This window comes from Narcine bancroftii, chromosome 5 (genome assembly GCF_036971445.1).
Source record: "Narcine bancroftii isolate sNarBan1 chromosome 5, sNarBan1.hap1, whole genome shotgun sequence".
NCBI classification, from domain to species: Eukaryota; Metazoa; Chordata; class Chondrichthyes; order Torpediniformes; family Narcinidae; genus Narcine; species Narcine bancroftii.
Window position 1 is genome coordinate 37,965,848 of NC_091473.1, and position 15,846 is coordinate 37,981,693.

Sequence of the window (15,846 nt, forward strand, 5' to 3'; positions counted from 1 at the left end):
GGCTGAGGGAAAGTCAGCTTCACGAAAATACAACTGTTCAATGATATGGCAATTCCACACCAAGATGCAAGTCATCTGCACCAGGAGTGTGTAATCATTACTTGCCCATTGTATATGGGGACAAAATAGTTTTGGTGTGTATGAGTAAAATGGATGGAAAAGTCCTCCATCACTTCTTGTTTTTGCCAAGTGACCAAACAATGAAAACCATTCATCACAAGAGCAGAATGACAAACATAAGGAATTAAACTTTTGGTTGGTGATCGTCTGACGCAACAAAATCAGTATTTGTCATTCTTTTTTTAAAAAAAATGAACTGATAGAAGAGGTGCTCCCCATTCCAATTCAATTTCGTGCTGCGCTATATTCGGTTCTAATCTCACCATGCTCCTTTCCATAGCCAAAAGCTACACAGGCTAACAATCAGAACCACAGTTTGTTCATCAGAACTAGAATACTTATTCCAAATATAAATGGAGAATAGGTGGCCCAATACAGTACTACTCCGATTATCTGAAATCAAATTCTCCAAAATCCTCAGTTAACTGAAATTTTTTTTAAAATAAATGAGGATATCTGAAATCCTCATTTATCCAAAATCTTTTCAGAGCCAAATTGACCAGGGACCTTGAGCCCCCGGCACCAGCAGCAGATCTCGTGCTCCCAGGCAGGAGCGGGACCCTTGGACTCCCAACATGAGCCTCGGTGGAGATGTGTCGGTGAATGACGGTGGCCAGCATTTTTTGTGGGGGTGAATTAAACTTTATTTTAAGGCTTAAAAAACCTTTCCTTGTTGTTTGTTGTTGTTTAAACAGTTACAAATGATTTGCTGTTGCTACTGGGTTTTTTTTTTAATGACCAGTTCTCTGAAAAATGGCCCTGGTCCCGACCATTTCATATAATCACAGTTGTACAGTATTTTTAAATCTTATACTTCAGATTAGAAAATTACAGCTCAGAAGCAGGTTCCTTTGGCCATTCTAGTCTTTGCCAAACCATTTTTTGGCCTAGTCTCACAGATCTGCACCCAGTCCATAGTCATCCATATCCCTCCCATTCATTTACCTTTCCAAATTCTTCTTAAATTGTGCCTGCATTCATTCACCACTTCAGGTGGCAGCTCATTCCACACTCTCACCAGTCTCTGTGTGAAGTCATTCCAAATCTCACCTCATTCTTCTACATTTCTGGAAATAAAGTCCTAACCTGTTTAATCTTTCCTGTAACTCAGTTCCTGAATTCCGAGCAACATCTTAGTAAATCTTCTCAGCACTCTTTCTATCTTATTGATATCTTTCCTGTCATTATATGACCCAAACTGAACAAAATACTCCACATTTGCCCTAACCAATGGCTTATACAATTTTATTAAAACATCCCAACTCCTTTACTTAATATTTGGATTTATGAAGGCCAATATGCCAAAAGCTCTCTTTGCAATCCTATCCATCTGTGACACCACTTTCAGGGAATTATGTATCTCCATTCCCTGGTCCATCTGTACTATCACACACTTCAGTGTCCGACCATTCATCATGTATGTCCTTTCTTAGTTTGTCCTTCCAATATGTAACCCCTCACCCTTGTCTGCACTAAGCTCCATCTGCCATTCTTCAGTCCATATTTCCAGCTGGTCCAGGTCCCACTGCAAGTTTTGAAAACCTTCTTCGCAATCTATAACACCTTCAATCTTTGTGTCATCTGCAACTTGTTTACCACATCATCATTCAGATCATTGATACTGATGGCAAACAACAACAGTCCCAGAACAAATCGATGAAACACACCACTAGTCACAGGCCTCCAGGCTGAGAAACAATCATCCCTCACCACTCTCTGGCTTCTCCTGTCCACCCATTGTTGAATCCAGTTTACTTCTTCACCATGAATAGCGAGCGTCTGAATTTCTTGACTACCCTCCCATGTGGGATTTTGTCAAAGGCCTTACATCTACAACTACAACTGGTAACCCCCTCATAAAACTCCATAAGATTATTTAAACATGATTCACCACACACAAAGCCATGTTTATTATCCCTAATCAGTTTCTGGCTATTCAAATACTTGTATATCCGATCTCTTAGAACATCTTCCAATAATTTACCAACATCAGGCTCATTGGCCTATAATTTCCAGGGTTAATTTTGGAGCCTTTTTTTAAACAACACGAGCTACCCTCCAATCCTCTCGCACCATACCCACGACTAAGGACATTTTAAATATTTCTGCCAGAGACCCTGCAATTTCTAAACTAGATTTCCTCAAGGTCTGAGGGAATCACCTGTCAGGCCTGGGGATTTATCAAGATAGCCAGCATCTCCTCTTCTTTAATCTGTATAGGCTCTATGACCTCACTGCTTGTTTTCCTGACTTTCTGCGACACTCTGCTAGTTTCCTGAGTGAACACTGATGCAAAAAAAAACTATTTTGGATCTCCCCATCTCTTTTGGCTCCTTACAAAATTGACCACTCTGATCTTGAAGGGGGCCAATTTTGTCCCTTACTATTCTTTTGCTGTTAATAAACTTGTAGAAACCCTTTGGATTTTCCTTCACAATATCAGCAAAAGCAACCTCTTCTTTTAGCCTTCCTGATTTCTTTCTTGGGTTTCTTGAATTTTTTAATACTGCTCAAGTTCTTCATTTGTTCGGGGCGGGGGGGTCACATGGTGACATGTGGTTATATAAATAATTTAAGGAATTGTTAAATCTTGTATTAATAATAGTATTAGATCAAATGAGTCACATAATTTGCCAGAATCTTTAAAAACGGCATTATTAACAGTTATTCCTAAAAAATGGAAAAGATCCTTTGCAGCCTTTTTCTTATAGACCTATATCGTTATTAATACAGATTATAAAATTGGATCTAAACTATTAGCTAATTTTTTTTTTCTTTGGCTTGGCTTCGCGGACGAAGATTTATGGAGGGGGTAAAAAAGTCCACGTCAGCTGCAGGCTCGTTTGTGGCTGACAAGTCCGATGCGGGACAGGCAGACACGATTGCAGCGGTTGCAGGGGAAAATTGGTTGGTTGGGGTTGGGTGTTGGGTTTTTCCTCCTTTGCCTTTTGTCAGTGAGGTGGGCTCTGCGGTCTTCTTCAAAGGAGGTTGCTGCCCGCCAAACTGTGAGGCGCCAAGATGCACGGTTTGAGGCGTTATCAGCCCACTGGCGGTGGTCAATGTGGCAGGCACCAAGAGATTTCTTTAGGCAGTCCTTGTACCTTTTCTTTGGTGCACCTCTGTCACGGTGGCCAGTGGAGAGCTCGCCATATAACACGATCTTGGGAAGGCGATGGTCCTCCATTCTGGAGATGTGACCCATCCAGCGCAGCTGGATCTTCAGCAGTGTGGACTCGATGCTGTCGACCTCTGCCATCTCGAGTACTTCGACGTTAGGGATGTAAGCGCTCCAATGGATGTTGAGGATGGAGCGGAGACAACGCTGGTGGAAGCGTTCTAGGAGCCGTAGGTGGTGCCAGTAGAGGACCCATGATTCGGAGCCGAACAGGAGTGTGGGTATGACAACGGCTCTGTATACGCTTATCTTTGTGATTTAGCTAATAGATTAACTAAATACATACCAAAATTAATATGGATCAAATTGGTTTTATTAATAATAGATCTGTTGATAATATAATTAAATTTATGAGTTTATTAAGTGTAGCTCAAAAAAGAAAAGAAACCAGCAGTAGTGGTTGCATTAGATGCAGAAAGAGCATTTGACAGGTTAGAACGGGACTTTGTTTTAATTTAAAGTATTAAGCATATTTGGAATTCTAAATCTTTTTATAAATTGGGTAAGTGCATTATATAATCAACCAAAAGCTAAAGAGGTCACAAATAGGAAAATATCAAAGCCTTTTTTTTTTTAATTAGAAAGATCATCTAGGCAAAGCTATCTGTTATCACCATTTTATTTGCTTTAGTTATAGAAATTTTGGCAAAAATAATTAGAAGAAACAATGAGATTAAAGGTTTTGAGATAGGTAATAAAGAACATAAAATTAATTTATTTGCGAATGATGTTATAGTTTATTTAACGAAACCAGAAATATCATTGTGTAAACTAAGTAAAATTAGCAGAATATGGTTTTGTATCAGGCCACAAAGTAAATATTGATAAGAATGAAGTGATGATTATGGTTGATATGGATTATACTCAAAGTTTTAAAAAATGACAAAATTTAAGCGACAAAAAGAATCAATTAAATAGTTAGGAAAAAATAGAAATTTAAATAATTTATTTAAATTGAATTATTTACCACTATTGAAAAAAATTGAGGATGATTAAAAAATGGAAATATCTGCCAATAACTTTAATAGAATGGATAAATTTTATTAAAATCAATATTTTCCCAAGAATACAGTATTTGTTTCAATCATTACCCATTCCTATACCAGAGAAGTTTTTCCAGGAACGAAATAAAAATAAGGTAATTTATTTACCTTATTTAAAAGAGATATAAAAAGCCAAGAGTAGTCTTGGAAAAACTGACTGGAAATTTGAACAAGGAGGATTAAGATTGCCAAATTTTAAAAATTATCATAAAGCAGCTCAATTAAATTCTTGTCGTCCTTTTAACAAATTGGAGGAAAAAAAATGCGGGTTTAGATCAAAATGAATAAAATAAGAGAAATTAATTCAGAGCAATTTTTGTATAAATGGATCAGAGTTATTGAAAAACAAGACAAAAGTGCCAATTTTAAAGCATTTGCTTAAGATATGGAACGGAATCCATATCGAAAGAGTAATTAAAAATTAAACCTAAGTTGATGTTAAAACAAAATTAACCTTATTCCTTTTTACTTTGACTAATTCTGTATTTGAGTCTTAGTACAGTAAAGGTATACAGAAGATAAAAGATTGTTTTTAGGTTCCTTTTGGATGATTTTTGAACAAATGAGAAATATGAAATACAAGATAATACAATTTTTTCATATTATCAACTTAAATCATATTTAAAAGGGAAATTAGGTGCAAATTTAAGACTCCCAGAACAAAGTCAATTTGAATATTTAATTTCAGATATATTTATTGAGAAATGTATTACTAATATGTATATAAAATTACAAGATACTATGGGGAAAAAATAATTATATAAATCAAAACAAAGATAGGAAAAAGATTTAAATATGCAAATTCAAGAAGAACTTTGGTCAAGGTTGTGCCAAAAGAGTGTAACAAATACAATTAATGTTAGATATCAAATGGTACAATTTTTTTTACATCAATTATACAGGTCATATAATTAAATGGACTTAACTCAAATTGTTCCGATAAATGTTTTAGATGTAATAAGGAAGTAGGGACCTTTCTACATTCATTTTGGTCCTGTGTTAAAGTGGAAACATTTTGGAAAGATTTGAGCATATTATTAGGACAAATTATGAAGATAAAAATACAAAAAGACTCAAGAATATTTTTACTTGGTAATATATATATGAAGCAGATATAAAATTGAAGTTAGATAAATATCAAGTACAATTTTTGAGTATAGCAATAGCGGTAACAAAAAAATGTGTGGCTGTAACATGGAAAATAGAAAATTTTATAATGATGGATAGATGGAATACTGAAATACAAAACTGTATACCTTTAGAAAAAATTACTTATAGTTTAAGGAATCAGATTGGGAACTTTTATAAGATTTGTGAACCATATATGGAATTCGTTAACAAAAGTCCCACATCATCCATAGCACCCATTCCTCTCAATTAATAATTAGAAGATACACAATTATGTTAGGAAAATACTAATAGTGATTAATATATAGTTTAGGTGTTTTCTTTCTTTGTCCTTATGGAGATGGGGGTGGGGAGAATTTTTAAATTGTATAATTTTGTATTGAATAGAATTATTTATATATAATTGAAAAATTGTTTGTCATTGATACAAGTGATAAATAAAATTTTCCAAAAAAAAGTTCTCAATTTGATCCATGTTGGCTAGCTGCTATACACCTCTCTCTTCTTCCTAACCAGATCGCCAACATCACTTGAAAACCAAGGTTCCTAGTGCCTGCTAACTTCGTCTTTAATCCTGCCAGGAATGTACAAACTTTGTACTCTCCAAATTTCACCTTTGAAGGTCTTCCCTACATTGCACAATAAATCATTTGGGTTTTGTGATGTAAATGTATAATTGAAAAAAAACATTTCACAATTGTCAGTGTGAAAAAGACTATTGAAATCGCCAAGGATCTTTAACACAATCATTTTTGCCTAACCTATAAAATACCCCTTGAAATATTACAAAAAGTAATGTTGAACTGAATGGAATATAACATTTTGAACTATGCAAGAAAATAGTCATTTTAAGCATTAGCCTAAGGTGTTAGAGATAGCAAAATAAATAACAGGTCCCAACTTCAATCCAGGAGCAGGCCAGCAAACTAAAAAAGTACCTATACATAATCTATTCAGAATATTTTGGTTAAATTGAAATTTTTCTACAATAACTTGCCTTCAATTTATTTACCTGCCAATATTATTTTTATGTCACAAAATACAGAATAAAGGCATCTGAGAAAAAATGGTTTTAAGCAATAATGAAACTGACTTTTACAGACCAAGTTAATGGAGAAAGCATTTTGGAAACCAGACATAGGGCAAGAAAAACAGAGGAACACGAAGAACAGCAACTTCAAACTAGGATTGAACATCCTTAGAACTAAATATTTATTGTTGCATCTCTTTTGAGATATGTAATTGCAATTTAATGTGAACTGTTAATATTTATATATTGTTAACACAATTTCTGGAAGCAGCATTGTTTCTTTAGTAGCCAATCAAATTAAAAAAATCATTAAGACAGCAGATTTTTCAGAGAAATTTACAATTCTCAGAGCTATTACTATTCTTAATATGTGTAGTGATCTCTTGATGATGCACTTAAAAGGCTTTTCAACTACAGTATTAGGAGTGTAGCTGTCAGTCATAGGGCTTATTGAAATACAGTACATCTCTGATTATCCGAAATGGTTAGGACTGCGCCTATGTCAGATAAACATTTTCTTTTCCAGAGAATTATTTTAAAAAAACAACCCAGTAGCAACGCAAATCACTTGCATCAATAACACCTTTTCCACTGGCATCCCAGTTAATTAGCTGTGCAGTGTCCCTTTGTGCCATTTCCACTGGGACATTAATTGCTTCTCCACTGAACACACTCATCCCTGGGGATCAGAGTGTTCTACCTTCAACTGGAAATGGATGACTTTCTGCTGTCTCTTTTTCACTGGTTTTATCAGCACACTGGCATCAGCAAACACCAGGGATACAAGTAGGGGTAGAGGCGGTTAATCCCCGGTGTGAAATGATGCCATTTGATGCCAGCGTTTGGACAGTGTTCCTTTTCCATTGGACCCTGTCCAAGTAAATTTGTAGTTAATTTCTGGGACAGGATGCCAGTGGAAAAGGGGATAATGTTTAAACAACAAATAAGAAGGGAAAGCATTTTAAGCCTTAAAATAATGTTTAATTCTCACCCAAAAAATGCTGACCGCAACACCGCCAATCGCCAAGACCTCCCGACCACCACCACTGATCCCTGGAGAGGCTTCCTGGACTGATGTAACACTCACTGGTGAGTCAGCAGGCTCCTGTCTCCCTGGTCACCGGAGTCCCGATGGCGATGCCAGTGTTCTGACTCTGAATCGTCCCTAGGCCTAGGGGAGTCCCATGTGCAATAGTAGGCTGAGAGGAGGGTTTGGAGTCAGCGTCAGGAGCTCTGCTGTGCTGAGGAGGCAGGGAGGGAAGGGAAGGGAAAAACATTGAGCCCGAGGTCTCGCTTCTGCCCGGGAGCACGTTCTCTTTGATGGTGACGGGAGAAGGGATTCTTCCAACCGCTTGCGGCTGGGAGACAACGGAACACAGTTTGAGAAGGAGAGTTAGAGATAAAAGTTATGGGGATGGTAAATAAGAAATAGAAAGAGAGAGGGGAGGAAGTTACCTAAAATGCGGACAATCGTCATTCTAATTTCATGTCGAGTGATTTTTTTTTCAACCTGTATGGTCAGTTCGGTTTCTGAAAAAATTTTTGATAAATGAGGATTTCTGATTGTTTCAGATATCCTAATTTATTCAAAATTTTTAACAAAAAATTTTGGATACCTGAGGATTTTGAAGAATTCACTTTTAGGATCTATTTTCTCTTTAAGTTAAAAGTATATTATTATCAATATTTTACAAATGCACCATAAAAATTTAAAATATATTACTTAGGTAAGCTCTTACCTTCAGCTCCCATCCAAATTACAATGTTCAAAAACACTTTTGGTTTCAATTTACCATGAAAATATAAATCAAAAGCCAGGCTTCCAATTCTGACTTCGCCCATTTTTAAAGGACGACACCATAAAGAGCTTTAGAATCAAACAGACTCTGCAAACAAAAATGTTAAATGAAAGTACAGCAAACAGGAAAACAGAACAGCCAGTTCTAACAAAGCAATAAAGCTTTAGGATCGTATATCAAGGTTTAACAAGTTCATGACAGGATCATGAAAATTCGAGCACCCCCAAATGCAGTTTCATTCTATTCAATCTTCAAGTGCCTTGGGAAAACAGTCATTATAAATAGATGTCCTTGCCTGGTCCTCTACCGACTTTCTCTTGCAACTCTTCATCATTTTATACGGATGAAAAAAAACCCATTCACAGAATGCACCTTGCATAAAAATAAAGGACTGGAAACTCTTAAATAGGAATGTGTACAAAACAACACACACCTTTTGTAACATTTAGTCAAATGTACCGAGATTATTTTTTCCTATATGCCAGGTGCAAAAAACTACTCACGAAAAGATATGCATACAAAAGAGAGAAATGTGAGGTGAAGAAAGAAATTTAAACAAGCTGACTGTGCAAGAGAGATTAAAATAATAAATATTCATTAATAAATAATGTGCAAAGAGTTCTTAAATGAGTCTCATATGATTTTGTTGTTGAGGAGTCTGATGATAGAGGGCTAGAACTGTTCACACTCATGGTGGTGTGAGCCTTGTGGCACCTATACCTCTTTCTGATGGCAGTGGCGAGAACAGAGCGTGTGAATCCTTGATGATTCTTGCTGTTCTCCGATGGCAGTGTTCCATGTAGATTTTCTTGATGCTGGGGAGGGTTTTGCCTGTGATGTACTGGGCTTTGCCCACTACTGTTGCAAGGCTTTCCACTCAGAGGTATTGGTGTCCCTATACTAGGCAACGATACAGCCATTCAGCACACTTTCCACAACACATCTGTAGAAGTTTGCCAAGTTTTTCAATGTCATATTAAACTTCTGCAAAATTCTGAGGAAATAGAGGCGCTTACGTGCTTTCTTCACGATGACATTAGTGTTGGGTCCAGGAAAGACCCTCAAGATGGTGACTCCCAGGAATTTAAATTTGCTCACCCTCTCCACTTCCAATCCCCCAAATTTATTGAATTGTACATGTCTGGTTTTCCTTTCAAAAAGTCCACAATCAGTGCCTTGGTTTTGGTGACACTGAGTGTGAGCTTGCTTTCAGTACACCATTCAGCCAAGTTTTCAATCTCCCTCCTGTATGCTGACTCAATGCCTCTTTTTATACAACCCTCTACCCTATATTGGCAACAAATTTGTAAATTGCATTGTTGTCCAACTAAGCCACACAGACAAAGGTGTAAAGTGAGTAAAGCAGGCGGCTAAGTATGCAGCCCTGTGGTGCTTTGTTATTGAAGAAGATTGTGGAGGAGATGTTCTTGTCAATCCTCACTGATTGGGGTCTGGAGATGAGGAAATCCAGGATCCAATTACACAGTGGGGTGCTAAGTTCCAGGTGCTGACCAATTCTGAGGGGATGTTGGTGTTGAATGCCGAACTATAGTCGTTAAAGCACATCCTGACGCATGTGTCTTTGCTGTCCAGGTGTTCCAGGAATGTGTGCAAAGCCAGGGAGATGGTATCTGCCATAGACCTGTTGCTGCAGTAGGCAAATTGGACAGATTCATGTTGCTGCTCAGATGGAGTTGATATGCTTCAACACGAGCCTCCCAAGATATTGCATCCCTGTGGATACAAGTGCCAGTGGTCGGTAGTTATTCAGGCAGGTCATCACATTCTTCTTGGTCTGTTTGATTGAGGTCTGTTTGAAACAGGCGTGAGATGTTGAAGATACATTGGCCATCTGATCAGCACAGGCTTTCAGTACTCAACCAGGTAGTCAGTCCGTACTGGATGTTTTCCTTGAATTCACTCTACTGAAGGCAGCATGTTATCTTCAGATAATGTCATCAGAGAATCATCAGGGGAGTTTACATAAACATTTTATACAGCAATATTTGCACATGCATCGAGACAAATAAACAAACTGATACACAATTAAGACAAGAGGTGAGATGATACATATGGAATGTCATACACAAACACACTGTGAGGTGTTTCATGTTCTTCCTTTGATAGCTAATATGCACTTTTTTGTCACTACTGATGTAAGTTTTATATTTCACTACTGGTTAAATTTCAGGAGCTTAAATATGCTCCTTTTTGAGGACAAATTCAAACTTGTTAGGTACCAATTTATTAATTAGAACTAATACAAATTTGTTCTCAAAATAAAGGGAAAGGTGATCAGACTAGGTTTTGATAGCAATACAATCAACTAAGGCACAATCTAAAAGATTTCTCACTACCTCAATATTGTAGAACAGTGATTCAACCCTGTTCACGTCGCTGCCATATTTGATACCACAATCCATAAATTCTTGCCATCATTCTTGAAATGACATAGGCACATAATGATTAAAGTTTGCTGAATATGACTCAATGCATAAATAAAAGAGAAGGAATCAAACATAAAATTCCAGATTTCATAATTGTGTGGTGTAGCAATTCATTTCAACAGAGAACATTGCCAGAACAGAAACTTGCACTCTTAGAAAGGCCCTGCTTGTTTGATTTCACTGCAACCCCACTCTACTCATGAAAAAACTTGGCCTTTTTTGGGCAAGGCAAAGAGCAAGGATAAAGGAATTTTAGACACATGCTTCAAACATGCAGGAAACAACTGAAAATCATAATCTTAAATTACTATAAGAAAGAAAATCTAGGCCCAACAGACACCAAGCTAAGAATGATTAAACAGGCATTTGGTCAAGTTAAGCAACCAAAGTAGAAACCGTCAATGTAGCGACAGCTTACAAATACACTAAAAGTATGGGTCTCTGTTATTTTTGGAACAATGAACATCAGCACTTTTGGATTTTCCAACACAAACAGCTCTGCTTCTCTCTCCACAGCTGCTACCTGATCTGATAAGTATATCAAAGTTTTGTTTTTCAGGTTTCAATTATCTGTTGGTTTTGTTTTTGCTTTTGGAAAAAGATTTGCATTTTGTTACTGGGAGTTCTGAACAATTCAGGAACCCAATAATTTGTTGTCGTTCGGGTTAGTTGGCATTCCTTCCACCTGCCCTCTTGGATAGTTCAAGGAAAACTTAACAGGAAATTTACTTGCAGTAAAAATGTACCCAATATAATGAGAAATCCAGAATTAGGAAGATGTGTACAAGACCAGCTTGTATTTTATCAAATAACCTAATAAAATTAATGTATTTCTGCTACATGAAAGATAAACCTGCTTTGTGGAGCTGAGCTACAAGACTTGGTCTAAAAAAATAAGATATTCTCTTACAGATAACCTCTCTTCACTGTGTGATTGAAAGGATTACAGCAGAATTTCTAGCTACTCCACAAGGCTTGAGTTAGCACAAGAATGTATGGAAGGCTTGATTAATAGATACATTTAGAGTTAACAGTGTACATATTTTTATCAGTATACACAGATCATTAGAATAAAAGTAGATGACCTTGTCCAAAGTAATTAATAACTGCAGAAATATATGTAGTTAAAAATTTTGCAAAACACAAATTTATCACCAGATGAGTCTCGGAATAATTAGTCTTGTCGAATACAAATTACCTTTGAGAAAGTGGTTAATAATCAACCACTGATTGATTGAATTAAAGGAGTGCCTTGTTATGATCAGATATTCACCAAAGGCATGCATCTCCAAGGTATATGATGGACATGTGGGAAAATGGCATTAAAAGTAATTTATTTAAGTAGTTGATCACCTCTTGGCGAAGTAATGATAACAGAACCTCATCTACCATCCAAGTAAAATGCTGACAAAATTCTATGTGCCAAATAATCAAAGGTAGTGAGAGGACTGTGTTACAGATTATTGGGACCTCTCCTGTTGCAGAGATTTTGACAAAATAAATACAAAATTTGAACTCAGCTTGGACTTGTCTGAATGATCCTTTCATTCCACAACTCCCACGCCTGATGCCTATTGCTGCCATGGAGATTTATCAGTGATATAGTCCATTTAAAACCCAACACCCAACCCCAACCAACCAATTTTCCCTTGCAACCGCTGCAATCGTGTCTGCCTGTCCCGCATCGGACTGGTCAGCCACAAACGAGCCTGCAGCTGACGTGGACTTTTTACCCCCTCCATAAATCTTCGTCCGCGAAGCCAAGCCAAAGAAAAGAAGAAGAGTCCATTTTTAGGTAGACCTTTGAAACTACATATTTACTTTTAAATCAAGTCTTATTTATCATTCCAGTGTGTGAGTTTTCATGGAGACAAGATCTGCTATAAATACATGCTACTTCTCTGAGAGATGATAAGACAGTGAACACCTGAGGCAGTGTTTTGGAAAGAGGAAGTCAATAGATTTGCTGACTTCATTTTTAAAACTTCTAATCAAATGACACCTCACAAACTTTTTGGGGATGTGGGCTGTAAGTGGTAAGTTGGGAAAAAGGGTTGTGGTGGTGGAGTGGAATGAAATGTTGAGGCAGCAGGGCAGAGTTCTTGATTCCCACAATATGTCCACCCAAACAGTTTAGCTCCAAATGTAATACTTTGACACCTTGTTCTCAGCTGCCTGGTGACACCATTAAAAAAAATTAAATCATCTTTCTCAGATCTGTTGTATGAAGACCGAAACAACTAAAAATGGCAATTATAATAATTATTTTTTAAAAAATTTAGACGTCCAGCACGATAACAGGCCATTTTGGCCCATGAATCTGTGCCGTCCAATTTATACCCCATTAACCTACACCCCCAGTACATTTTGAATGGTGAGAGGAAACCGGAGGTCCCGGAGAAAACTCATGCAGACATGGCGAGAACGTACAAACTCCTTACAGACAATACAGGACTCGAACCCTGCTCCAGATCGCTGGTGCTGTAAAGGCGTTGCGCTAACCACCACTCCAACATTTGTTCATTTAGCATGGTTAAAGCAACCAGGACCCATCAAGTCAGCTAATTATTAATACCTATCACCTCAACACCTCTTTCTTGCACTAACTCAGTATTTTCAGCAACTTAAGCTGGAGAATTCTAAAGATTTTCTCCCTCCTGGGCAAAGAAATTTATTTTCATTTCAGTCCCTTATTTTGAGACCTTGCCTCCCAATTCTAGACACACAACTCTTGACAGTAGATGGAATATTGTTGCATGAGGATAATATTCCATCCTAGAAACAGTCTGGTGAATCTCCCTCTATGACTAGTTAACAAGAACATAAAAAATAGGAACAGGGGTAGGCCATCTGGCCTGCCAAGCCTGTTCTGCCATTCAATAAGATCATGACTAAACAGGCCGTGGACTTCGCTCAGCCCACCCATCTATCTGGCCATGGACTCAGCTCTACTTACCTGTCAATTCTCCACAACTTTAATTCCCCTAATGATGTGCAAAATTTCAAATACAATGGTATCCATAGCAAATAGTGAGGATGTGGGAAATCTGAGTGGCATAAAGGAATTATTTAATTTTACAAATTAATACAGCAGGACACAAATGAAATAGTGGCCAAAGTTGGTCATATAACCCCTTTAACCTGCTCTGATCTTTCAGTATCTTTCTTCATAAGCTCCTTTTTTTTTTAACCAGTAATCTGTCTCAGCCTTCAAAATATTTCATGAATCATTTTCCACAGCTCTTTGAGTGGGGGGGTGGGGGTGGGGGGGGGGAAGTTCCAAACATTTATGACCTTCAGGGAAGAAATTCCTTTTGATCACTCTTAGAAGACCTAGTCTTAAATGCGAGACCTCATTCTGAAACGTGTTACCTCCCTCCCCCAATCACCCTGCCAAGATTCACTGCAAAGGGACTTCAGATTATCAGAGTACGTACATGAACTCACATACAATCCTGAGATTCCTTTTCCTGCGGGTGAGGCAGAATTACCTCTTATTGGTAGTGGCAAAAAAAAACTGTAGTCAATGTCATAAGTAATAATACTCAAGAAATAGGTTTGGTTTAAAAAAAAAGATATGCATAGTTGCCCTAAACTTCCTGGCTTCTGTTAAGACATTGGCCTATAAATAAGTAATCTTCATTCACATACACTAATTTACATCGCAAATCTAATTACCAAAGAACCTCAGAACAGATTAAAAACAAAGTGCAATAAATGGGACAGCTCACATTAAGAGAGAAGTGAAGCTTGTCAGTAAACCTTCCAGTATGTCAACAGTACTTCCTGCATCATGAAGGCACAATTACAACTACCAGAGATCAAATATATAATACTCATTAAAATTTCACAAATATTAATTAAATTACTCCAATGTACTGCTGTATATAGAGATATTATACAGTATAAATCTCAGCAGTCAACAGAATTCAGTAGGTTTGTTCCATTTGCTTATGCTAAAAAATAATCAAATAACATTTTAGAATGTTAGACACAGTTATTAATCCCTTACTTTGAGATTATCTACTTTGATTTATTAGCACCATTTAGATTGTTAGAGCAAACTTCAATGGCTTTCAGGTGGAGATTAGTCAGATTAACAAATATCAGAACAGGATACTTTAGATTCACACCAACTTTCTGAAAACTCCACATTGATCTGGGCATTCTGCCAAACAGCTTTCAATGAGTTTTACAAAAGAACCTCCAATCACAGACAAAAGCCGTGCACAAAATGATATAAATTGTTCCAAGAAGCCTCCTTATTAACTCCCACTTACAATTTGCTTTTTTCTTGAAGAGTGAACTGGCATGAATGCTTTTACCGGTTTACATTTTTATCCATTGAAGAAGAGAAATCATTTTTGGGATTAGGCCACACTTGGTAAAGCAATAGGCCCAGGATGCAAATGGCCATGGATTTTTCATTTTTTTTTCACATACAGCATGGAAATGGGCCCTTCCTGCCTATGTCGCCCAAAAACACCAATTAACCTACAATCCCTGTACATTTTTGAAGGGTGGAAGGAAACTAGAGCACCCGGGGGAAACCCGCACAGACACAGGAAGAATGCACAAACTCCTTACAGGTAACTACAGATTCAAACCCTCAATGTTCACTCACAGTACGTAGTTTAGAATTCGAATGAAATTTCCGTTTGCAATTATAAAGATAAATAGTTCTAATATGACCTTTCTTCATTAACAAAATATTGCTAGAGGAGCAACATCATTGGACTCCAATTCATGTGCACTGCTATTAATATTTAGAGAACCCTCGGCCCTTCTAGTCTGTGCTGAACTATTATTCTGGCTTCAATCTGCTATAAATATATCCAATTCAAAGAAAGGATTGCCGGCCTGGGAGGAAACAAGCGAAAAAAAATTAACAAAAATAATTAAAATTTACTTAAAAACAGAATCATCTGTTCTTGCCAACAATGTGATCAGGAGCACAGTAATGAATTCCCACGTTAACATCACCATTCTTTTATTCTCTTTAATACCACCTCCCCAGTTTTATTTACATTTTTATTGACAAGCTTTTATCAAAGATGAGTATTTTACATTATTGCCAATTCAAAAACAAAAGCAGAAGTAATAT

At 37.1% G+C, this 15,846-nt stretch overlaps 1 protein-coding gene across 4 annotated transcripts in view; it reads right to left on the bottom strand.

Annotated features, from left to right (window-relative positions):
* The window catches only part of LOC138763274 (ataxin-7), a 132,313-nt gene that overhangs the window by 31,079 nt on the left and 85,388 nt on the right, over window positions 1-15,846 (bottom strand). The window contains exon 2 of one of the 4 annotated variants that reach the window (XM_069937147.1): window positions 8,236-8,382. The exons of the other annotated variants lie outside the window; for them this stretch is intronic. Coding sequence (XP_069793248.1) covers window positions 8,236-8,338 — 103 coding nt within the window. The 5' untranslated portion in view covers window positions 8,339-8,382. The remainder of the gene's footprint in view (window positions 1-8,235; window positions 8,383-15,846) is intronic. 4 annotated transcript variants of the gene reach the window in all.